This window comes from Bufo gargarizans, chromosome 5 (assembly GCF_014858855.1).
Source record: "Bufo gargarizans isolate SCDJY-AF-19 chromosome 5, ASM1485885v1, whole genome shotgun sequence".
NCBI classification, from domain to species: domain Eukaryota; kingdom Metazoa; phylum Chordata; class Amphibia; order Anura; family Bufonidae; genus Bufo; species Bufo gargarizans.
This window is the reverse complement of record NC_058084.1, coordinates 314,191,151-314,218,097: the sequence shown is the minus strand read 5'-3', so window position 1 is coordinate 314,218,097 and position 26,947 is coordinate 314,191,151. Positions and strand designations below refer to the sequence as shown.

Below are 26,947 nucleotides of genomic sequence, written 5' to 3'. Positions count from 1 at the left end.
AGAATCAGTTACTATTAGACTGACTTACCCCATATTTAATAAGATTCAGCCCTTAGCAACCAGTCTGCATAAAACTGCAATCTCACTATTCAGTTAAGATGGCCGCCACTGCCCTCACCCTGAGGCTAATCCCGCCTGCCCTCACTAGCCAGTAACGATAGCCCCCCAAAAGTGTCAGTAACCAGAGCCCTCCCCCCTAAAGGGTTAATCTCCTGTAGCACAAAGCGGTCCTCTTAGGCTACTTTCACACTAGCGTTCGGACGGATCCGTTCTGAACGGATCCGCTCATAATAATGCAGACGGAGGCTCCGTTCAGAACGGATCCGTCTGCATTATTTTAGCATAGAACAGCTAAGTGTGAAAATAGCCTGGGACGGATCCGTCCAGACTTTCAATGTAAAGTCAATGGGGGACGGATCCGCTTGAAGATTGAGCCACATTGTGGCATCTTCAAACGGATCCGTCCCCATTGACTTACATTGTAAGTCTGGACGGATCCGCACGCCTCCGCACGGCCAGGTGGACACCCGAACGCTGCAAGCAGCGTTCAGCTGTCCGCCTGTCCGTGCGGAGGCGAGCGGAGCGGAGGCTGAACGCCGCCAGACTGATGCAGTCTGAGCGGATCCGCTCCATTCAGACTGCATCAGGGCTGGACGGCTGCGTTCGGGTCCGCTCGTGAGCCCCTTCAAACGGAGCTCACGAGCGGACACCCGAACGCTAGTGTGAAAGCAGCCTTACCACATGTTGCTTTCATTTATACACTGAGCAGACGGCAGATCTCCCTTCCCTGGTCTGCGCTGCTTCAACTCTACTTCTCCAGCTCTGCTGAGTGAGGGAGCGTCTGCCAAGCACAGGGACAGGGAGAAGTGCACACAGCCCAGGCACTGTTATCAGCTGCTGGGGAGGACCTGGCTTTAATCATTTACTTACAGTCCCTGTCAGTAATGTGAGCCTGCACGCTGCTCCGTCTAGCAGCAGAGAGACGGACCATGCCTAGCAACCCTATTTTAAGCACAGGCAAAAGTAGGCAATACAGGGAACAAAAATGTGGAATTAAGGGGTAATTGAATACACAGTGAAAAGTTGAAATAGGGCCACCAAGGAGATATTAATTACCACAATCCAATACTCCCAAAAAATAATATATATGACAGTTATCCTTTAAGGATCACAAATAAAAAGGCAATTACATATTGACACTTTGAGGGTAGGTAGCATTAGTATTTTTTCATTGCATATTTAGTTATGTATTAGGCCATTCGAATAATGAATAGGAGTTTGTGTTTCTTTAAAGAGCTCATCTCACTTCAGCAAATGGCATTGGCAAAAGTTAATACAAGGCACTTACTAATGTATTGTTTTATGCAACAGCAGAATTGTACGGGGTAAAGTGAGCAAGGCAGTATAGTATACATGACCTAAATAACAGATGAACATGTACTATAACATCATGTTTTATGTGCAATGTAAATTAGACAAGAACTCATAAAGGCTACATGAGAAACCTGCGTATTTTTTAGATAAGTATAGGTATTAAGAAACAAGATAGACGAATAAAAATAAATGAAAGAAAAAGGAAAGAAATTATCAGTGGTATCCTAGCAGATGAGGGACTCTCATGAAAGAGTAGCTACGGTGACCTGATCTTGAGGGTCTTGTGGTCTAAGCTAGAACCTCTGATTATCAGAACAAAGAAGGATGTAGACAATACAGACAATGACACATCAGAGGGGGGAGGGGGGGGGGGAGAATTGCCTATTAGCCCAGTAGTTGTCCCAGTCATCCCAAATTGCATGAAATAGGTCTATTTTTTTCCTGGAACATTGCAGTCGTGTATTCTAAGGTCTGGGTTCCTGACACCTTAGCATATAGATCAGAGACCTTTTGGGTCAGGGCGTTTCCAGATTCGGGAAATAAGGCATCGGGCAGCAATGAGTACTTGTATTAACAGTTTAAGTGAGTGTTTCCTTATGTGCGTAGGAGTGACATTAAGTAAGAAGGATATGGGGTCAGGTGGTATACTGCAGGCAAAGATGTCACTAAGAAGAGTGCTGACTCTGGACCAGAAGGTGCGTATGAGAGGGCAATCCCAAAAGATATGGTGTATTGTACCCCCATGTGTCCCACATCTCCAGCAGACCTTCGCAACTTTCAGGTTCGGTCTATGGAGGAGATCAGGAGTGTGATACCAGTACATCAGGATCTTATACTGGTTCTCTTGGCAAAGAACTGACATTGAGGATTTCACTGCTCTCCTCCATATAATGCGCCACAGTGCTTCTGGTAGAACTCTCACCAAATACTCCTCCCATCTGACCATGTAAGAGTGTCTCTGAATCCGTTCTGGGAGGGGGGTCAGTAAGATAGAGTATAGCTCAGATATCGGCCCTTTAATGTGTACTCCTTCTACAAAGGCGTTTAAATTCAGTCGGGAGAGAGACATTAACCCCAGAGAAGGTGGATTGGGCAAAATGTCGAAGTTGAATATAGAAATAATTGGTCATTGAGGGAAGGTTATATTTGGTTTTAATATCTGAGAAGGGTATGAGGTCCCTAGTGAACGGGTGTACAATGTCCGCATAGAGGAAGATGCCACTTTGAAACCATAGTCTTGTCACTAACGTGGTGAGACTCGCTGGGAGTAGAGGATGGTATAAAAAGGAGGTCATAGAAGAATGGCGTGAGACTAGGAGAAAGCTACTACTACTACAGGTCCGCCAAATAGATTTAGCTCTAGTTGATGGTGTATTTATATGGGTTAGACCATAGCAAAGAATTTGGGTGTATAGGAGCCAGCCAGAGTCTTTATCTGCATCCAGATAGAGCACGGATGCTCAACCTGCGGCCCCCCAGCTGTTGCAAAACTATAACTGCCAGCATGCTCGGAAAGCCTACTGCTATCAGCCTACAGCCAAGCATGATGAGAGTTGTAGTTTTACCACAGCTGGAGGGTCGTAGGTTGAGCATCCCTGAGATAGAGTATTGGTGCAGAGATGCCCAAGCTGTGATGCAGCGTAACTGAGCTGCCCAATAATATTTGATCTGGTCAGGTACTCCCAGACCACCCTGAGACTTGCTAGATAGAAGTACAGACATAGGGATCCTATGACTCCTCTCAGCCCATATAAATCTGAGGAGCTGGGACTGAACAGATCTCAAATCTTTGAGAGGGACCAGAACAGGTAAAGCCTCGAAGAGATACAGGAGCTTATGCAAGAGAGCCATTTTTACTGCCGCAATACGGCCTAGGAAGGAAAATGGGAGTGTGTGCCATTTGGTAAGGAGATCTCGAACTTCTTTATACATACATGGGAAATTAGTCCTGTAGAGGTCCGTGTAATGGGGGGTAAGATCCACACCCAAATATCGCAGGGAGTCCTCCTTCCATCGGAATGGAAAGTTTGCCCGAAGGTTACCAACAGTTGACTGAGGTATATTGAGGGGAAAGCCTCAGTTTTATGGGTGTTGACCTTATACCCCGTCAGACGTCCAAACTCTTGTAAAAAAAAAATGGAGTGAAGGTTTGGGAGGGAGACATAGTCGGGATAAGGAGGACATCGTCCGCATATGGTGACAGCTTAAACTCCTTATCCCTGACCATAATTCCCCTGATGTCTGGGCAAGCCCTAATAGTAAAGGGGATAAGGGACATCCCTGTCTTGTCCCATTGGCGATGTGTAATGGTCGAGACTCAGCATGTGGGAGCTTGATTGTCGCCGTAGGGGAGGAGTATAAGCCTCGAATGGCCTGAACAAAAGGGCAAGAGAGACCAAATGCTTTCGAGGTCGCAAAATATAAACAGCCAGCTTAATCAATCAAACGCATTTTCAGCGTCTAAGCTAAGGAGCAATGCCTCCTCCCCCGAGTGGTCAACCACCTCCAACAAGTCAGGGTTCCGTCTCGTATTGTCACCGCCCTGACGACGTGGGACAAAACCTACTTGGCCTTTATAGATAAAGGAGGGGAGAAAGGCGTTTAAACGGGAGGCTAGTATTTTAGTATAAATCTTGAGGCCCGAATTAAGTAGAGCAATGGGCCTATAGTTTTGGCAATCGAGATGGTCCTTTTCCGGTCTTTGGAATCAAAGTAAGGTATGAGTGTGACATGGGGGTAGGTACCGAGTCACCCGCCCACTTACTAATGTATTGTGATTCTCCATATTGCCTCCTTTGCTGGCTTGATTCATTTTTCCATCACATTATGCACTGCTTATATCCAGGGGTATACCTTACAATCCAGCAGCGGTGGCTGTGCTTGCACACTATAGGAAAAAGCGTCGACCTCTCTGGTGACTGGAACCGTGGGAGCTGTCATAAGCCATCGCTTTGTATTGTGCAAGCATGACCACAACTCTTGGATTGCAGTGTGGTCATAACCATGGAAACGAGCAGTGTATAATGTGACGGAAAAATGAATTAAGCCAACAAAAGAAGCAATATGCACAATCACAGTTCATTAGTAAGTGCCTTGTATTAATTTTCTCTACATGATAAATGCTATTTGCTGAAATGTGACAATCCCTTTAATAAATCTCAGTGGCGTAGACCTGGTTTATTGAAATCAGTTTTATACTTTTAGGTATTTTACATTTTATTTTTGTATACCTTCATACACTGTATGTCAAATCAACATTGCATTTGTGATAGATATAATTAATAAATTATATTTTTTTTTATATCACCCGCTTCAGTACAATACATAAAACGGAATCCCACAAAGGAAATCTCCATGGGAAGATAATAATTGCTTTATTTATAGTGCAATGGAGTATGCAGCTTTATCATGGTTGCACGGCATTGTTCACTTCCTAATATAAGCCTAAAATGTCATAAAGGAAGAAGAAGAAATATAAAAGTCTATTATTTTGGGGCAAATGGAATAAACTCATAAAGGCTGCCTAGACCTGCACCAGATATATCACAGTGCCTTAGGCTGGATGATATCTGGTGCAGGGACAGACACTTTTGTCTAAGGGTCCATTTACACGGGACGATGTACCAGAAGATTGTCGGGAGGGAAGCGTTCCTTCCCAACAATCTGCTGGTCGCTAGCAGAGGAGATTGGTGTATTTTCATGCAGCGATCTCCTCCAGAGTATGGGGAAGAGTGATCGCTAATGCCATCGCTCTTTCCCATCCATGTTTCGCTTGTTCATCATCAGGCATTTACACCGCCAGATCAGATTAACGGTTGTTAGCGATGAACGCTCGTTAGCGATCTATGTAATTCTTGGCCCGTGTAAAGGGCCCTTAACTCAGTGTCATTTGATTGAATGCTGTTGGTTGACAATTGTGGTATCCTTTTGGCACAAAATGACAGGTAGTAGGCTATGCCCCCTTCCTCAGAGCATCACCTTTTTTGAGCAAGCAAAAAAAATTAAGTTCTAGTTGTCAAAATTTTGCCAATTTGCCTCACTTTTTAGATAAATTCTAGGTGCAGACACATTTAGTAAACCTGGGCCTTTGTGTGCCTTTCTTTAGCTTTTCTGTAGCTCCCGTAGACTAGCCTAGACTGCAAAACACGTCTCTGCAACTGCTGCACCCTCTCCACTTTGATTGACAGGACCAGACAGTGAAATCAATATCAGATCAGCTAGGGCCTGACTGCAGGTACCCTGCCGATCAACTGTATGAAGAGAGAGCGCATATCGTGCTGTGCTCTCATCATAAAGATGATCAATGAGGGTGCTGGCAGTCGGGCCCCCATCGATTTTGATATTGATGACCGCTAGGATAAGCGGAGAACCCTTTCTAAGGACTTTCTAATTCACTGTGCCATCCAGGCAAATGTGATGACTCCATTTTAATTGGTATCGTGGAATATATTTAAGAATTGGGTTACATTGGAATTAGTGCAACTTCTTACACCAGGCCTTATGTTAAATACTTTACAGCTGGATCACAAAAGGACTTGTAATTTAATAATGCCTCACAAGGGAGATGGAGAATTCAAGACAAATCCACTTAGAAGGATCTCGTAGCACTTACACTTTCTAACTGAAGAAAAGGTGGTGAAGCAAGAGCAGTTTTGTCAATCAATATGCATTGGCAATGCTATACCATTATAGGGAACCAGTCACTGATAGGACCACCTCCTTGACTTCAAAGCTCAGAATGAGCAGGAATTTCAAGGGGTTATCCAGGAATTAAAAAAAGTTAGTTCACCACAATAAGCCTTAGTGCTGCCTCATCCTCCTCTCTGCTCTGCTCGTCAGGAATCATGATCCTGAATACAGGCGAATCTCTGTGGGAATGGAGATGAGGAGGGTGAGGTATGGCTAATGAGCAGCAGCACTTGTTTACAGACTCCATTACCACAGCCTGTCCTGTCCGTCCTCTCTGTACTTTGTCTCCTCATGAACTAAATTCCCCAGAGATTCAGCTAAAGTTCTTATCATCTGTATTCAGGATCATAATCCCTGACAAGTAGAGAGGAGCAGGTTGAGGTGGCTCTTTACCTCAGTGTTGTAAAGTAACTTGTCCTCGTGGGCGATCAGGACAGGTTTTGTGTGAACTAGTGGGACAGCGGCCATTTGGTTTCCCCTGATGATTGCTCCCCAGACAAAATGAGCCATTATAAATAATGAAATGTATTTGAGGAAATATTTATAATAAAGTAATATAACGTATACTGAATCTTTTCCAACAAAACTATCCAGCAATCTGATCAGCTCCTCCTGCTCTAACTTGCTGCGTGTGGCTTACATTGCATTTTCATGCTGTCCGTTCCCTTTAAATATCAGTTGGGTATCATTTTATTGTAGGTGATCGAAAGACAAATGTAGTGCTGTATCATTGTCTAGCTTACCATGGGATGGCTTACGTTGCTGAATTTTACAGCTGATTTAAAGAAAGAAAAAACTCTTTATGCAATAAAAAATGTTCTTTAGGTTAAATCTGTTGACTTTCATGGTGTCGGTCATTGTACCGTCAAATGTGAAGGAATTTGCAACTGAAGGAGCCTCTGGCTCAGATGTGATAAGAACCTTGGTTGTCCAGTTATCGGTAGATAGGTCACTGGGAATATGCAAAGGTACATCATTCTTTGCTCTCGTTTATGTGAAGATGTCTAAAGTGCTACGGTGAAGGCCTTTTGGCTTGGATAAAGTAGACTGATTGCTTTATGTGGCACCTGTTCATAATCCATTAGAATGTCATTTCAAGGCCCTTTCAGTCTGTGGGGAGAAGATTGAGAGCTCTTCTGCTCCTCTCCTAAGCTTGATTGGGAGCAATGCAGAAAAAAATCAATTTAAATACATGTCCAAATAGTTTATATGCTGATTCTGAAAGGGCGAGTGTGTTCTGGCATTTGATATAGGGAAGGAGAAATTTGAACAGGTAGATGCATATTTTCCATTTACCATGTTTTTATTTGGTATTTTTGTATAACTCGTGTTCTATTTGTGAGGGTTTAATTTAACCGGTTTTAAGTCATATTTCATGATACACTTTCCACTTGGCTCCATTTGTACCTTTTTATGGACAGTGTGTACTATATTTTTATGTATTAATTGCCACATATTGCAAAAAAAAGTAAATGTAAAGCATCAGGGAGCAGTGACTCAGTATGGAGATCACAACTAGCTGTCAGCAACACAATGGACTTGCTTCGGCTAAATTGTACTTTGTTCACAGGCCAGATTGCAGCATGCTTAGCCTGCCCTTTAATTATGGGAGGGTTTCAAGCTTTTATGGCCTTTTTATTATCTTTTCTGGACACCACCCGCGGTATGGCATGAAACACTCTCTTAATCACATCTGCTGACACGCATGCATTTTCGTATTTTATGCTTTGTACAGTGTATGTGGCCTATAAACGATACAGTATAGACATAAAACCTGTCTTAAACAATGAAGATGTATTATCACTTATGAGACAGCAACAGCTGCAGATTAGCTGGGAAACCCTTTGGAGCTGATGTGCCCGCTGAACCCGCCAAATCTGCAACCTCCAGCACCCCAGCTGTTCTGAAACTACAATTTCCAGAATGCTCCATTCACTTCTATAGGGGTAACAAGCACAGGCAAGCAAGTGTGCATGCTGAGAGTTGTAGTTTCACAGTCCCTGGAGTGCCAGAGGTTGCCGACCCCTGATCTGATGTGTAACACAAGACCTGTCGCCTGCTGAGCTCACCTTGCTGTTTCTGCTTTTGTCTTGCAGTGGGATCTGGTTTGTGACTCATCGTGGAAAGTTCATATAGCCAAGTTCTCTCTGGTCGTGGGGTTGATATTTGGATACTTGATTACAGGATGTATTGCTGACTGGTAAGTTTATTTGAATGAAAATTATAGTCTTTAAAGGGGTTTCCTTCTATACTGATGAACTATCTATCCTCTGGATAGGTCATAAGTTTCTGATTGGTGGGGGTCCAACGGCCAGGACCCCCAACGATCAGTTGTTTGAGAAAACACCAGTGCTCGCAGAAGCGCCATGACCTTTTCTCTGTCACCAAGACCTCCATGATCAGGTACTAATGACCTATCCTGAGCATAGTTCATAATTATAAGGCCTCTTTCACACTACCGTTTTGTGTTTTTTTTTTTTTTTTCCCATTTGCGGGCCGTTTTTTGCATTCCATATACAGAGTCATTAATTTAAATGGGTACGCAAAAAAAAACGGAATGTACTCCGTATGCATTCCGTTTCCGTATCTCCGTTCCGTGCAAAGATCGAACATGTCCTATATTTGGCCGCAAATCTCGTTCCGTGGCTCCATTAAAGTCAATGGGGCTGCAAAAAAAAGGAATGCATACGGAAATGCATCCGTATGTCTTCCGTATCCGTTCCGTTTTTTTGCGGAACCATCCATTAAAAATGTTATGCCCAGCCCAATTTATTCTATGTAATTACTGTATACTGTATATGGAAAAACAGAACGGGAATGGAAACACAACAGAAACAAAAAACGGGACAACAGATCTGTGAAAAACGGACCACAAAATACTGAAATAGCCATACGGTAGTGTGAAAGAGGCCTAACTTTTATTAACTCTTTCTGGGGAGGAATGGAAAATAACAGTAATACTGCCATTGGCTTTTTCAGTTGTAAACTTTGAGACTTATGTTATTTATGACAAAAAAGAAAAAAAAAAAGTTTACTGTCTGGGTCAGTACGATTTCAGTGATGCCAAATACATATAAGTGCAGATTAATCAAGACTGGTGCAAAGGAAAACTTGCACAGTTGCCCATAGCAACCAATCACAAAACTATGAAGTGTATTCTGGTTGGAGTTATGAAAAATTAAAGGTGGAATCTGGTTGCAACTAATCCAGTTATCCCTTTTAATAAATCTTCCCCATAGGTGTTTTTTTTTTTTTTTTTTTTTTTTTTTTTTTTTCTTCTTCTATGGATCTGTGTTAGATTCATTTTTGCAAGAAGACTTTTTTTGTGCGGGGTTTGCAAAAGAAAAAAAAAAAACCTGTGTGGTAATTATTTTTTAACCTCATTACCTTGCAGAGCAAATTACATGATAATTAGATAAGACACACCAGCCCATACGAAGTACCGATGTTTTAGAGGAGGACAATGAGAATTTTTTTTTTTTTTTATTAGACCTCAGCTCAGACCCCAATGTGAATAACCCCCAATCAGACCTCAGGGCTTCTTAAGGAGGGACCCGGCCTCTATCCACCAGTTCCTGTTTCCTGTCCTATGGAAAGGATGCTTTCTCTGGAGAGATATAAGGCTGCAGGGCTCCGTCGGTGTTTGTTTATCCATAGGGGTTACCTGGTATGGCGTAAGTCTCCACTAGGAGCCGCCTAGAGTCTGGATTCCACCCTTCTGGGTCCTGGCCGAGGGGACATCCGTAGGCAGTCCAGTGGTACCGCTGACACGCCGGAACCTCTTGGCAGTGTTCAGGAGGTCCGGGGCCTCTTCTTCCTGCAGGCTACTTCCCTTGTGCCATTACAGAGGCAGGGGGCGGAGCGCGGTTCTTGTTCTCGCATTGTTGATCAGGACCGGAAGTAGAGAACAAGAGGCCGCACGTGGATTTGTCCAGGGGACCTTACCTGGGGTTATTTAACCCCGTCAGTGCGCAGGTGGAAGGGTGCCAGCCAGCCTGAGAGGACGTCTACAGACCTTGTTTATGGAAGACCCTCCATCTCTGCACTATACCATGGAAGAGGAGAGTGGTCAGCGCACTGGTGAACAGGACAACCTCGATACGCGATCGGTATTCCTGGTGGGGTAAGGGGGTTAATCCCCAGTATTATCCTTACAAATTCCTTATTTTAAGGGACCCATTCTGTTTATTTTTTAGAATCCTAAAAAGAGCCCTAGGAAGGCGACTGCTAAAACACGTGGGAAATAATGCACAACCTGTAGGAAAAAGTTAACCTCCTGGCCAAAATTGCTTTTCCAGCACTGCATTAATAAGATACTAGAAGAGAAATCCCCATCATTTATGCAAAATATTAAGAACATGGTGACATCCTAAATCGCGGATTCTATGAAGCCGGGCAAGCAGGCTCATTCTAGTCGCTTCTCAGATTTGGATTCTTCTGGGGCTGAAGCAGAACAGGGTGAAATCTGCCGTAGTTCGAATTTAATCATCAGAAGGGGAGTCAGTGGGTAATCCACTATTTTGTCATGAGGACACAGACTCCTTGTTTAAAGCCATTAGGGCCATAATGAAGGTGGACGAACCCAAGGAGCCAAAGACAGTCCAGCAGATTACGTTTGGTGACCCGGGCCATGGAAAAACTTTTCCTATAAATGAGAACATAAGATCCCTAATTCAAAAGGAATGGAAAAGACCAGACAAAAAATTATTCATCCCAAAAAATGTTAAAAGGAAATATCCTTTTGATGAGGGGGAATGCTCTTCCTGGGATAGGCCTCCTAAGAAAGTCGCCCCTATTGCTGAGATCTCCAAGAAATCAGCCTTACTGTTTGAAGATCTAGGGGCTTTAAAAGATCCAATGAACAGAAGAGCTGAAGTATACCTTAAGAACGCCTGGGAAGCCTCTACTCAGGCATTCAAACCTAACATTGCCGCTACTTCCACAGCAAGATCTCTTAAGTTATGGTTAAAGGGCCTGAAATCCCACATAGAAAACAAAACCCCAAGAGAACAATTACTAGAGGTTTTCCCTACCATCATGAAGGCGGTCGACTTTATATCAGACGCCTCTGCAGATGCCTTAAAGCTGAGTGCTAGGTCTGAGGCCTTAGCTAATTCTGCAAGAAGGGCTATATGGTTGAAGGGGTGGTCAGGAGATACAGGATCCAAAAATAAATTATGTGCTATTCCCTGCCAGGAGGGATTTGTTATTCGGATCGGTTTGGACGATTTATTAGAAAAAGCCACAGATGACAAAAAAAGGCTTTCCATCCTCCAAACCGAAAAAAAAGCGCCAGTTTCTTCCTAAAAACAAGAGGGAATATAACCAAGATAAGATAGATATTCTGGAGAAATAACAAAGCTAGGAAAGAAAGGTTTCCTTTTCAGCTCCCAGTCCAGTAGCCGTTTTAAAAACGGTCAGCAATGACTGTTCCATTCCGGTGGGAGGAAGGTGGTCTCTTTTTCTTCAGGCTTTGGAGAAGATCTCTGCAAGTCCTTGGATTTTGGGCATCATGAGAGAATGCTTCCGTCTAGAGTTCACCGCTCTCCCACTGGAGAAGATGATGGGTACAAACCTGGATCAAAAGTCTATAAAAAAAAAACAGGCCTTAAAACAGGAGTTACTTATCCTCCTAAAGAAGAAAGTATTAATAGAGGTTCCAGAGTCAGAAAGAGGGGGAGGATTATATTCTTCCCTTTTTCTGGTCCCCAAACCGGATGGGTCTTTCAGGATGATAATAAACCTGAAATACTTAAACCAATTCCTAAAGTACAAAAAGTTCAAAATGGAATCAATACAATCGGCAATAAATCAGCTTTTTCTGGAATGCGTAACATCAACCCTAGACATAAGACTCATATTATCGCATCCCAATCCATGCAGACTCCCAGAGGTTCCTAAGGGTAGCAGAATCCATGGACGGGCAAACCCACCACTTTCAATACAAAGCGCTCCCATTCAGAGTATCCCAAGCTCCCAGGCTTTTCACCAAGCTAATGGCAGAGGTGATGGTTCACGTGAGAGAAAAGGATATCCTGACGATACCCTATCTGGACGATATACTGGTAGTGGCAGAATCAGAAAGCACTCTGTCCTCCCACCTCTCAGAAATAATCAGGATATTGGGGGAGTTGGGGTGGTGGATAAATTGTGAGAAATCAAACCCAATCCCATGAGCTGTTGATTTTTGGGCCTAATTCTAGACTCCGTGAAACAATGCTGCTTTCTTCCTCAAAACAAGATCTCCAAAATTCTGAAAGAAGTACAATCTTTGATTTCATGAAAACGCAGAACCATCAGCCAGGGGATGGCGGTATTGGGCAGGATGACATCTACAATTCCTGCAGTCAAATGGGCGTTGCTGCATTTGCTGCTGCAAAGGATCTTATGTCTCTGGCAGAAAGAATCTTTTCCATAATCATTCCCTCAGTGTCCTTCATAAAAGCGGTACATTTGAAAGGTTCAGAAAACAAAAAAGCTGATATTACTTATTTATTTTTTAAGCAGAAATCGTCTAGATCAGGGAGAATGGTGTTTAAGTCGAACGGTGTTCAAGCAGATAGTCCACCTCTGGGGCAGTCCTCTAGTAGACTTGTTTGCAAACAGGCAAAACCGGAAATGTCTTCTCTTTTTCTCTAAATCCAGAAGATTCTCCAACTGGCATAGATGCCTTCTCCCTACCTTGGCCGAACAATCTTCTTTACGCCTTTCCCCCCTTAAGACTAATTCCAAGGGTTCTACAGGAGCTGAGGCAAGACGAAACTAATTCTGATCGCCCCGTTTTGGCCCAGAAGTTTTACAGAATTTTATCCCACAAAACTATATGTCAGTCTCCTCCTGCTCTATAATATGCTGCCTGCAAATTGCACTGCGTTTTGTGGTGACAGGTCCTCTTTAAAGGGGTCCCATATCGTCAATATTTAGAGTCCATTAAAAAGTAAAAGAAAATGTAGGACTCCTCTGACGAACAGCTTGTTTGTTTAATCATGGTCATCACAGAGCTTATGTTGTGGAATAGTCATGTACATGGATATAATAAAGCTATTTACCTATTAAGCTTTTCTTTCAATACTTTATTCCCCTTGGCCACCAGCCACCCGCCTCTGTTCCTTCGGCTACTTCTGGTCTGGGGCGGGGTTTCAGCTCAAGACATTTCATCAGAAACAAGTTTCTCTGCCCTCCAGTGTAGTTTCCCTTCTCCCAGTACACCTCTGCTCCACCTTTCTTACTCTACATCACTCAGGTTGTAGCCCTGACCACCACACCAATAATTCCACCCACAACACGCAAGAGCGAGTTCATCACAAACGGTCTTCAAACAGATGCAGTATATTAGAACTATACATGCGTGAATTGAAGTTCCCACACAAGCACTTTAAACATACAGGGGGACCCACCCCATGTACATATTGTTATTGATGACCACATATACATAGGAGATAGTACCTGCAGTTAGGGGAGTGTCACGTGATGCATGTGTTGTAGGAGTTATTAGGTTGTAGTGAAAAGTGGTCACGTGGTGCCGCTCAACAGAGTGAAAAAGGTAGTGAAATCTATTTGAACCTTTCTTATTGTATCATGCAGGGCTAGTTTCAAGAAGAACTTTTTTTTTCACGGATAGCCCCTTTTAGGTGAAGCTCCACTTAAGTTTTCTACTTTAAACTTGGTATTATATACTTCAATCAGCACTGAGAAATTATTGCACAATGTTATATTATGGACTATCAGGAATTTAAGTCTGCACAATATAGTTACATACTTGGTAAAGTTGGAAAAAGACAAAGGCCCATCAAGTCCAACCTATAATCCTATAGTGTTGATCCAGAGGAAGGCAAAAACACTTATGAGGTAGACGCCAAGTGCCCCAATTCCAAATATGCCAAGCAGAATTAAGCTCTGGTTAATCCTCCAATCTTTAGAAGTCTAGTACCCATAGCCTGCAATAGTTCTACATTTTAAGAAGGGCATTGAGGCCCTTCTTTAAAATTTGTTTAATGAATCATCCATCACCACCTCCTCTGGCAGATGGTTCCATTGTCTCACCGCTCTTACAATAAAGAATCCCTGTCTGTGTAGACGATGAAACCTTCTTTACTCTAGAAGTAGAGGATGCCTTCTTGCCATGGTTACAGGTCTAGGTATAAAAAGGTCACCAGCAGGATCTCTGGACTGTCTAGTCATGTATTTCTACATTGTAATTAGATTGACCCTAAGGCTGGGTTCACACCTGAGCGTTTTACAGCGCGTTCCTACGCGCTGTAAAACGCTCAACACAGAGAAACCAATGATTCCCTATGGGAATGGTTCTCACCTGGGCGTTTTACAGCACGTACGTTTGGGCCATAGACTCTTTGGACAACACTGCTGTCAATCACCCAAACGCGCTATTACAAAAACGCGCATAAATACGCGCGAAAAAAATCACGCATAAAAACGCGCGTTTGCGAAACGCTTAGGTGTGAACCCAGCCTTAGCCTCCTTAGCCTTAGGTGTGAACCCCCCCCCCCCCCCCTCCAAGCTTAACAAACTCAAGTCTGATGACCTATCTTAGGCTGGGTTCACATCGCCATTTATTTTCCCATTCTTCTGATCCATCAGACGAACAGACAAATAAAGAAAAGGGATCCTGAGCATCAGTTTATGTACATTTGGCATCTGTTTTAGCCATTTCCGTCAGAGGTCCGTTCTTTAAGGCCAAGTTGACACTTCAGTTATTTGGTCAGCCACACCTGGTTTGTGCTCACGATAACTGGAAATAACGGACCAAATATCTAAAGTGTGAACTATGCCTTAGACGTGTTAATGCAGGACTAGAACGGATGCCAAATGTGCATAACTGATGCTTGGGATCAGTTTTTTTTTTACAGGATCCGTTTTGTCTTTGTTTGTTTGTTTTTCTGTTCTTCTGATGGATCAGAAGGATGGAAAAATAAATTATGATGTGAACTCAGCCTTAGTACTGCAATCCACCCATTCCCTTTTAATTACCTTGGTTTCCCTCAACTGCAACCTTTCCAGTTCAACTATATCTTCTTATACACAGGTGCCTAAAATAGCCAATATTCCACATGACGTCTGACTGGTGATTTTGTATGGAGGCAAAACTATGTTCTTGTCATGAGCATCTATGCTTTTTTTATGAATCCCCTTACTTTATTTGCCTTGGCAGCAGATGCCTGACAATGGTCCCTAAAATTTACCATCCACCACCATCCAAAATTTACCATCCACCAGTAACCTCTGTGATCGGCCAAGGAAACCTGTTCCATTTGTCGTCCGCATCTCTTGGGCAGACCACGGCTCCCCTGACCCAAACTGACTATATGATAAATGACCATGATACAGTCAGTTTGGGTCAGGGTTGCTGTGTTTGGCCCAGGAGATGAGACCGACACATGGACTGTTTCCTGGGCTGGTATCGGCCGTGTGCATGAGTCTTTTTTCCGTTTACCCATGCACTTCCGAGAATTCCTTGCATTTGCAACCCAGTGATATTGAAGTTGCCCAAAAGTGGAGTTGCACTTTTAACAGTGAAATTAGATTCCTGGAAGATCATAGTTTTTGATCACGCTTGAAAGTTAGTATAAATATAAAAAAAATAAAAATAGTTTATTCTAATTTCATTTTATTGTCATTCAAGATTGTAATTTGAGGTTTATTTATAATGAATCGTATAACTTCACAAAGCGAACCGCGTTGTAATTCGCTGTGATCTAGATTGCTGTGTGCCTGGGGCTGCTGCAGAAGAAGCTTGGTAACCACCATGTCCCCTTGTATATTGTTCGGTTCTTTTGTCTGCAATATTTTCATAAGATCTTCAAAGATTAGGAAATGGCTGTTTTGGAAAGACTGCACCACCTCTTCACTGGGGTCATAGTACCTGCCCCGTCTGACCTTGAAGATGCCCTTCATAATCTTAACATCAAATAGTTTCTCAGCGCCTTGCTGTCCAGTGATGAAGAGAAGAAAGACTGCAGTTCTTCCTTAGTACGCATGTACAGTATGCTTATGGTTACTAGGCAACCGGAAAATCACAGGACTTGACAAGAACATAAGAGATCATTTGAAGTTAAAAAAAATATTCAAATAAACAGGTTTCCTTAGCAAAGAGTGCTTAAAGGAATGGTCACATTTAATAACACATAAAGGAATGTCACTGAACAGAATGATTGTAGGCTCTTTACCAAGGAACCGATCGTTTCCTTTAAAATTATAACATCGAACATTGTAATTGTGTAGGAGCCCAGATGAAGATAATGAAGGAGGTTAAGACTTGTGTTCAGTGGCATGGCTGAAGTCCCCCTACGTACATTATAGCATGCTATTTTCAGAAACCTCTTACGAGGTTTACTAGAACTGGACTGAATATTCAGAAACTTCTGCAGTTATTTTGACTACATGTTGTAGCTGCAAAGTTTCTTTAGGATTTGCTTAATCGTATGCAAAGTTAGGTAAATTATCTTTGTACTGATGATACGAATAAGTTGTGCAATAGCTTCCAATAAATGGTTCCTTCTAGAAAGATTGTCTCGGACAGCTAAGGGAATTTCCAGGACTTTACAACTGATCATCTATCTGGATCGGTCATCAGCATCTGATTGGTGGGGGTCTGACACCCAGGGCCCTCATCGATCAGCTGTTCGAGAACTACTGCAAGCACTGCTGACTTTTCACTGCTTTTCCTAGGCTAACGATGACATGTTCATTGTTAAAGTGGCCTGGGCGCAGCTTAGCCCCATAGAAGAGAATAGGGCCTACAGCCTCTATACACTGTATGATGCTGTGCTTGGTAAGCACTGAGAAGGGCCGCTGTGCTCACAGGAACGCTGATGCCTTCTCAAACAGCTGATTGGCAGGGGTCCCAGGTGTCGGACCCACAGATCAGATACTGATGACCTATCCAGAGTATAGATCATCAGTATTAAAATCTTAGAAAACCCTTTTAAATGACCGAAGACCAGGCTGTATGATGAAAAGGGCTCATAGACAGCAAGGCGTAATTAGAAGCTTGTTCTCCCACCCTCTGATGTGTCCATCATTAGGGCATCTTACAGATTCCATAGCCTGCAGCTATGACCATTATGCTATTTTATGACACTGAAGGATCTGGTGCAGAGGGTTTCTTCTGATGTCTGCACAATCAGGGTGCTTTTCCAGCACACTCCAGCAATCCTCATGGGAAATAAAATGGCGCAGTACTATTAGTACACACAAAACCAGTCCTAATGACACAGGAGGACAAGTCTCTTCACAACACTGAGTCAAAGAATCCTCCTCTCTGCTCTGCTTGAGAGATTGTACAGCTGATGAGAACTTTTAGCTGAATCTATGTAGGCATGAAGTTCACGAGGAGACATTAAGTACTGAGAGGATGGACAGGACAGACTGTGGTAATGGAGACCGCATACAAGTGCTGATGCTCATTAGCCACATCCCCCACCCTCCTCCTCTGTACCTCATGTCTATTAATGAACTCTATTCCTACAGAGATTCAGCTGAAGATCATATCGGCTGTATTCAGGATCCTAATCCCTAACAAGCAGAGCAGAGAGTAGGATGAGGCAGCTGTTTACCTCAGTGTTCTGCAGTAACTTGTCCTGTTGTGTGATTAGGACTGGTTTTGTGTGTACTAATAGGACGGCGGTCATTTTATTTATGATTGCTCCCCAGACAAAACGAGCCGATTATAAATAATGAAAGATATTTGGGCCAATAGCAGGGCCTGCAATATCAGTGCTGCACAAAATACCACAGTGCAGGAGGGACAGGATAATAAGTACCTAATGCTCCTACTTTAATTAATGCTATGAGCATCAGATCCTTTTGTACCCAGGAAATTTCCCTGTGGGGTCTATGTCCGGTCCGCCCCTGTCTGCGTATAAAACATGTAAGGCAATTTTTTCCTTTTACAATCACTGACTCAATTATGGAAACTCTACAAACCCAGCTATAGTTGGTGGTGGCAGTCAGGTGCTGTTGGTGTCTGTCATGTGAATGATCATGCACTGCTATCATTTACGTCTTTATGTATCTGTGACTGAACAGCAAAACGAAAATATGAATGCAGCCCACAAGTGCCATCCTTTGTGCTTCACTAATGGGCCAAGCCTTTTCTTTGTGCCCCTTTTAGTGCCCCCCACAGCAGTAATGTTGCCCCCTTTGAGCCCCATATAGTAATAACACCCCCACAGTAATAATGCCCCTTTTTGTGCCTTAACTAAGTTGGTTGTCTTGGCCAGTGCTCTGCTGCCCCCTCAGCTCTCCAGGGTGGTTACCATTGGTTGTGGAGACCTCCTTCCAGCTGGAATTACTCCTCATCACCTTTGCTCACCAGGGTACATCCTGCTAACTTCATAGGCTTGTTGTAATGGCATGTTGCCTATACAAGGGAATGGTGGGGCACGGAACCAAAGGCTCCTTGCTCCACCACAGTTATCAGCTATGACCATGTCCAGAGAATGCAAAACAGTTGAAAATGGTGTCACCAACAGTCGGGGCCTGGTGCAGCCTAATTTGCATAAATAAAATCTGATTTAAGGGTTTAGTAAAAAGGTTGTAAATGTTTTAATCAGTAAATCTGTGTGTTACATAGTAACATAGTACATAAGGCCGAAAAAAGACATTTGTCCATCCAGTTCGACCTGTCATCCTGCAAGTTAATAAAGTAAAGTAAAAAAAAAAATACAAATAAAGTATCTCTGTACTATACATTTTTCAGTTCTTTAAATGCAGACAGGGGTCTTCATGTCCACTGATCACCAGTTGTCTATAATGTTGACAAGAGTAGTATATAGAAGAGAAATTGGATGAGATTTACTAATCCTAAAGATGGCTTAGGCAGTCATGCTGTCTAGACCTGAACCAGATTTATCACAATGGTGCAGCCTGGATGATAAATCTGGTTCAGGGATAGACACCTTTTTCTGAAAAGGAGTAAAATGGCCAGCCACTTCCTTACTTGCCATTCTGGCCCATTTCCGCTAAGCTCCACCCCAATGTCAAGAATATAAAAAAATAAATGAATGCAAAAAAAAAAACGTAGATGTGTAATTTGCATCACTTTTTAGACTGATTTTGGTGCACACATTAGTAATTCTGGATCGTTGTAGTTTCCTCAATGAATGTAAATTAAGAGGAATGTAAAAATAATCTGTGCAGAGGCTAGGACCTGGGAAGCTACATAACAGTGAGTTGCATTGACATCATGGCGGGTATGTCCTGGAAGGCGGTGTCCCTGGTGTATCCAAGGCAACTAGATTACCAACTTCCATTGCCTACGTTGCTCACTTCATTCAAGTAACATTATAATTATGCTCAATAGAAAAAAGTTGTCACAAAATTACTAAGCCCATGATATTACCTCCAGACCATAGTTAAGGGGTTGTCCAGCTGTATCTCCCACCAGATTTGACATTGATCTTGGAAAGCTGGGTGGTGAGGCAGCCGTCAGATGCCTAGCGAGAATTGTACATGGGTCCCATAAATTAGGTGGGTCCACAATGTCTTTCACAATGGCTGTTGGGTGTGATACTGTTACCTTGGCACCATCGCCTCTCCATGCCTAATGTCCGATTAGGTAGGAAACTATACCTTGACTACCTTTTACACCCTGGTAAAAGCTGTATGATATGGTAGATAGGCTTTTTCTCTTTTAGCACTCTGTTTGGCTCAAAACCATCTACTGTATTGGAAAATATTTGACTGTAGCTCCCAACCTGTGGGTTTATGGGCTGCATGAGCTCACCCCTGATCCTAATTGGACAACAGAAGCACATCCATGCAGATGAGGAGGCCAAACTCCAGACAGCATTCCATAAAAAGTGAAAATAGAAGAAAGCCGAACCAAACGGTCATAGCAAAAAAAAAAAAAAAGTGCCCGCAATGCAGACCTTGATCCAAGGTTGACACAGTAATGGATGAAAGGAAATAGTTTTCATCGATATTGGAGTGCTGTGATCCTTTCTTCCCTTACTGTGTAGATAAAAGAATGGATAGGCTGAAAGCCGCATATGAGGAAAGCAGTATTCTTACTCGTTGCCTTTTCTATCATTTTTTTTATGAGCTATCAGCACAGCCTTCAGACTAGCCGTATTCCGCAGCTGTGGCTGAACTAGGTTTACTGGGCACAGATGTGGATTACCCTTTTTCCAGTAGGAATGAAGAGAGGGACAGACTAGATACAGTTGTATGTAGACATTCTGTAAGGTAGATCTCACATGGCTGAAGCTGGTTTTTGCTTTATAACCCTTTTTATGTGCAGGTCTTGCATTGGGTGTATGATCTTTTATAAACGTATTATTTATTTCCCTCTCGTTTTCTTAGGATCGGCCGTCGTCTTGTGCTGCTGTTTTCTGTAATCTTCAATCTGATTTTTGGACTTTCTGTGGCACTTTCAGTTAATGTGACAATGTTCAGCACGCTCAGGTTTTTTGAAGGATTCTGTCTTGCCGGGATATTCCTCTGTTTATATGCACTGAGTGAGTATTTCCCCCCATGTCCTTTTATGTATTTCTCATTTTTCTATATTTATAGTTTGGTTTCTATGATGAGAGCATTTCACATGTTCATCCTGGTAACAAATACTCCATTTTCATATGGGTTATTACATGTATATGCTTTATATATGTTTCTATCACTAATGATCATGATCTTTTCATGTGTTCTAGGATGATTGTCACTAATTGGTGGCTGATGGATTTTGCTGTGCTAATACATTATGATTGTTGTTTCCAGGTTATATCTGAAATCTGTTATCCCAGTTTAATAAAATGTTAAATTATGTACATATATTTCAATGGCGTGGAGACACTTCGACGTTGTCCCTTGCGAATATCCTATCTGGGTTCCAGCTTCTCCTTGTGTAGGTCTAATGGAAAATGAAATTAAGATGGCTCATACCTCATGGTGGTGAAGTGATTGTTATAGCCAATTAGTTCAGAAATTGCTTGTATCTGCTGTGCTTTTCCCATCTGAGAATTCAGTATATATTATGATGGCGGTAGTATGTGAGAATGTGGAGGTAGGGGCTTTACTTAGACTTGGCCTAGTCTGTGGGAGGGAGGCTAGAAGACGTACACATGGAGGGACCTATTTATCACTAGTATTGTAAGTAGGGATGAGCGAATCGATTCGCATTAAACTTTGTTATAATACTGTACGAAGCTGGAGCTCCATACAGTATTAGAATGTATTGGCTCTGATGAGCCGAAGTTATTGCTTTGCGAAGTCTCGCAAGACTTTGCTTAATAACTTCATAAATTAGTAAAAAAAACTAACATTTACCGAATTTGGGTTTGGTTCCAAGGTACAACTATAATTTTGTACAAAATGTATTTGCCAAGAATCTCAAATTTGCAAAATAAGCGTAGCATTAGCACCAGAATGTTTTGTATAATTATAGCATTATTGTACTTTGTGTTTGCAGAGTGCTGCTGCATTGTCTTTTTTTCCTAAAAATGTTGTCAGTCACAATGATTATGGTGTGTAAATGGCATCTGAAATTTTAAAAAGCCTTCAAATGGGCTGATGGTAACTGAACAGGTGGAAGAATGATCATTACTATGAATGTTCGTTCCGTCTGCACAAAGAGAAAACCGCTGCACGCCTTTCTTCGATTGCAAAGGTAGATCTGGCTTATTCAAACTGATGAATGATATTCATGAATACTTCATTCAGACCTAAATATTATGGCACTTTGGTTGTGATATAGCAGGATTGATTAAACATACCTATGGTAAACTTGTATATGTCTAGATTTGCAATATTTGGTCTAAAAGCTAAGATGGCTACAGAGGGGACGTCATGTTTCTAGACCAGGGATCAGCAACCTCCGGCATTCTAGCTGTACTGAAACTACAACTCCCACAATCCTCCTTTCACTTCTATGGGAGTTACAAAAACTGATGAATACATGTGCATGATGGGAGTTTTAGTTTCACAGCAGCTGGAGTGCAGAGGGTTGCTGATTCCTGATCTAGAAAAAGGAATTCCTTTTCTTCGCCGCATAAAAGATATCTTAAAGGGGTTTTCCAGGATTTTAATATTGAGGACCTGTCCTCAGCAGGTTGAAGAGAAGGCTGCGCCATGCGAGCGCAGCCTTGTCTTCATTGTTCACCTGCTTGCCGTCGACATTGCAGTGGTGAGCAGATGTAGGTACAAGCCGTCCCATGCACTTCTATGGGACGGCTCATTCCTCTTCAGGTGTATAGAAGTGAATGGGCCAGCTTCTTGTAATTACACCTGCTAAACGCTGTGATGGCGACTGCAAGCAGGTAAACAATGGAGTCTGATGTTGATATCCCATCGTGAGGATAGGCCGCCCTAGAGCATCAGAGTCCTGGAGAAACCCTTTAAGATTAATAGAGGAAACAGTTTTTGTTCTGAATTTAACTGCAGGAACCTGTTCTGTAATGAATGTGGCTTTATGGAAGAGATGTTACCAGCAGACATCTTTGTTACATGTATTAAACTGCTTGGGGAAACCACACATTTCCTGAATTTCTCAACAGCGGAAAAGTTTTAGGCCGACATCCAATAATCCAGCACTTGTGCCCGACACGGAACTGCAAGGTAGTCTGGAAATTTACAAGACCACAGACAGGAGACTTATTGGATAAAAGTACTGCATTATTGGAGAGGTTAGCATTTTACTTGACAATGAAGTGGAGTTGACGATATTTTAAAGCAGTTTTACTGTATAGGGGTTTGTAATTCTCCCCATATTCTTACATATACTCATTAAAGTGGCCCTCTAGAACTCTTTAGAGTTTAATCTTACATGGGGTATATAATTTAAAGTACCTGGTGCCCTTCTCTTACTATTTGTCCTAGGGATTTGCTGATTCCCAATCCCGTCAATGGCTGCCAGCTGTCAGACTATCCTATGCACACTGTCATTCGGTAGGTCACTTTAGTGTGCATATGAAGTCTGAAAAGCTGGCGGCCATTGTGGATGGATGTAGAGGGGGGAAGGGAAATCGGTGGATCTCCAACAGGACCCTAAAAAGAAGGCACTCCCTGTTTTATCTTAAAATTTTGGGGCACATTTATTAAAACCAGCGTTTTGCGCCAGCAGTGGTTCCACTACGGTTATGAAGAGGGGTAGGCCTCTCTCTATAACTTCGGCGCATCCAGCGCCAGTTTGAAATGTAAGACAGCCTGCCGGCCCTTCCTTCCCACAACACGCCCACAATTTTAGACCTGGCGTGAGCAGGGAAATGTTGCAGATGGCGGCGCAACTAACCATTGCGCCGCCATCTGTGCCTGAAATACGCCTAATTTAGGCATATTTCAGGATAGTAAATGACCCCCTTTGTTGCTAATTGGAGGGTTGCCTTAAAGGGGTATTCCCGTGTCTACTTATTAATGACTTATTATCAGGATAGATCATCAAGATGAGATTGTTGGGCATTTAAAACTCTGTTCCTCCGCAAATCAGCTGTCTGTGCCAGTAGAACACGGTGGACGAGCCAGAAGCATAAAGCTCTGTTCTAATGATTGGTCATCAATATCCAGACACTGGAAAACCCCTTAAAGGGATTCTGTCACCTCTCATAACACAAATTCAGATTTTAAACCAGTCATGCTTCACAGATTACCTTGAATTGGCTTTGCTGTTCTATACTGTAATCCGTCCAGTAGTTTTGCTGAAAAACGACTTTTATAATTATGCTAATTAATCCTGAAGGTGCCCAGAGGGGCGTTATGTTCCACTTTGTGTGCCCAGTAACGCGCCCCTGCAGTGCCCAAAACGCCTTCCTCCTGAATCCCTAACCGCCCACAGCGTCTCATCCCTCTCCTCCCCCCTCCCTGACGGCTGAGCGAAGTCTCGCGCAGACGCAGTACCCACTGAGGGCTGCGCCAGTGCGATTTGCTGGACACTGAGGGAAGAGCGAGCATCGGACGTCACTGGGCTCGGCGCATGAATTTGTGTTATGAGAGGCGACAGAATCCCTTTAAGCCTGTGTTTAAATGTATAGTATACTAGCAGAAGGACCCGGGTTCACACGGGTATATGCAATTTATTTCATTTAATTCATTTAAAAGATATCGACAGTACCCCGCCTGTCACGAACTATGGATCCGATCGCTCCGGATCCCACAGCTGTGACGTAGTGGTCTGTGACGGAGTCTGCGCACACACAGAGACCTCACGTGACCGGGGTATTACCACTCGGCTAACACCCTCCCACTATACTTCGGTAACTGCCACCACGTGGGTTCCCGGTCCACGAGCCGACTATCCGGGTCATTCACTATCACACAGATCAGTGGATGAACCGGATATCACTTACTGACCAACCGCAGTCAATCACCCCCAGCTACAATTCCTAAATGCAATTGAACTAACTACCCGGTACCGTCTCTTCAAAGGCAAGGTACGTTGTTCAGCAGCTTAGAATATGGAAGACTTGGCCATTTAGATTTTATAATCTTTAATAAGAGGTAAAAAGCAGTGCATACAAGTCTAATGAAAATGACTATAAATCTACAGAATAATAATAACAATATAAATAATCACGACAGTTCAAATGAAAGGGAAAAAGATGAAAGAATACTTAGTTTCTCTGGAGGGTTTCAGATGGTCGTTCATATGTCCTTTTTGAATCCTTGCAAACCCCTTTTCAGTATGTATCAGGGGAGACCCTCAAAGTTCTTCTGATACAGGGATATGCTGTCAATTTCCAATTAAGTGTCTGGTGATGTTCCAGGGGTCTCTCTCCTCTGTCCTTGTGCACGGATTTTTATGAACTCTCCCATGGGCAGGAGACTTACTCCTGTCAGCCAATGGCAGCAGAGTGACTGTGAAGCCTAGGGATTGGCCTCCAAGTGTTTTATGACCCCATCAAAGTTCAGTTCCTACAATGAGGATTATACTTAAGCTCGTATCTCCCTGATACATCGGCATATTTTTATACAGAATACATATTTGCAATCCTTATTTATTTACATACAGAATGGGACCACACACGGTAATGCTAGGACCTGTAGTTCTTCTACCACCCATAGGTCAGCTACAGAATCACATCCTCTAGTCATATTTGATACCCAATTAACCACAATACTCTGTAGAGCCTGGATCTGGTGTCAGAAAGGGCATAAGTTGATTCATAAATGAAATATGAAAGTGGACTGGTTTTATGCCCAGAGCTAATTAAGGGCTATTAGCTCTCCTCAAACCAGACCTGCAAATTAATGACGTCACGCTCCAGCCAGGCTTGACAGCGAGCTGATCTTATCTTAGAGGACAGGATGAGCTGGGCCTGGTATAGCCTTTATGACCTTTTATAGCCGGCCTCACAGAGTAGTGGTAATAAGTGTCCATCTATATCATAGGTGACCCAGGCTTCAGGAAGATGAGAGTTCACGTTTTTTTTTTTTTTTTACATATGCCAGAAGCATATAAGATGGCTACCAAGAGGAATTATGTATGTATGCCGACACACGCCCACTTAACAGTGAACCCCACAGCCATCACCCCTTAACACTGCCCCCCCCCCCCCCCCCCACAGTGCCCTGGCTCCTTAAAATGGGACCTCCCACAGCAGCCCGCCCCTTTAACATTGAGTTTTACAGCACCCGACTCCCTTGACATTGACCTCCTCAGGGGCCCGCCCCCTTAACACTGACCTATACAGCACCCCTTAACATTGACCTCCATAGGGGACCGTCCCCTTATGTGACCTCCACTCTTCCCTGCCCCCTTAACAGAGACCTCCACAGCACCCGTCCCTTTAACAGTGACGTCACAATACCCTGCTGCCTTAACAGTGACTACCACAGCGGCCTGCCCCTTAACTGTAACATCCACAGTGAATGCCCTTTTAACAGTGACCTCCACAGTGCCCGGCTCTTTAACAGTGACCTCAACAGCAGCTGCCCCTTTAAGGCTAGGGCCACATGACATGTGTCGCGCGACATTTTGTTGTACCATTGTCGCACAACAATTTTTATAATGATACGCTATGGTGTCGCACTGCGACACGACAGTCGCAAAAAATCCATTGTTTGGTCGCTCATAAAGAACAGACAAACTAATTTTTATAATATAAGAGAAAGAGCGAGAGATACTGTAGATTTTGAAATCATGGAATAGCCTTCCAAGACCTTGTTATTTGAGACCTTTTAATAGTATAGATGACAAAAGCAGAACATTTACTTAGTCTTTTATTAATTTCTAGCGTACTGGGTTTTTCTTTTTTAAGATTTCCATAAAATGTTATTTTTGACCAGTGGTTTTTGCTGTGTCTCGTAACAGATTTACATAGCTTCCTTGTTACCTTGTTTACATAGCTTCCTTGTTCCCTTGTTCAGGAAGGACGAGTGCTATCAGTGTAAAGGAAAAAAGTAACACGTATAGTGCATGTTTCCCAGGGAGAATACTGGGGAAGTGACATTTTCTGTGTTTGCACATAGAACGCTGGAAATACCATTACCAGTGCAATTGTTGTGTACTTGAGGCTCTCAATGTCACTGCTTCCTGTGCTGCTTTATTAGTCATGTGTGCCTTGTCATGTAATGTGACAGGATCAGTGCTGTAAAAAGATATTGGGGCAGATTTACTGAGGGAAATATGCTACTTTTCTGGTGCAATCTACGCCAAAAAACTGGCGATTGCTTTACATCACATTTACTAACAGTTTTACACACCTCATTTGACTATTTGGTGTGGCTTTTCCAGGAAGGGGACATGACCTAAATGTGGCCTTGTGCGCCTTGTGGAGTAAAACCATGACAACTTATATGTGGTGTAAGCTTAGACTAGACAGTTTTGGTGCACAGACAAAATTTGAGCATAAATCTGGGGCAGAGCTTAGATATACTATAAAAACTTCGGCAGCGGTATATATTTTGTCTATATCGCGATAGATGACCAGGGAGCGGT

General features: G+C 42.9%; 1 protein-coding gene across 1 annotated transcript in view; it reads left to right on the top strand.

Annotated features, from left to right (window-relative positions):
• The window catches only part of SLC22A23 (solute carrier family 22 member 23), a 124,356-nt gene that overhangs the window by 30,231 nt on the left and 67,178 nt on the right, over window positions 1–26,947 (top strand). Inside the window, exons 2-3 of the mRNA XM_044294273.1 lie at window positions 8,160–8,263; window positions 20,386–20,540. Coding sequence (XP_044150208.1) covers window positions 8,160–8,263; window positions 20,386–20,540 — 259 coding nt within the window. The remainder of the gene's footprint in view (window positions 1–8,159; window positions 8,264–20,385; window positions 20,541–26,947) is intronic.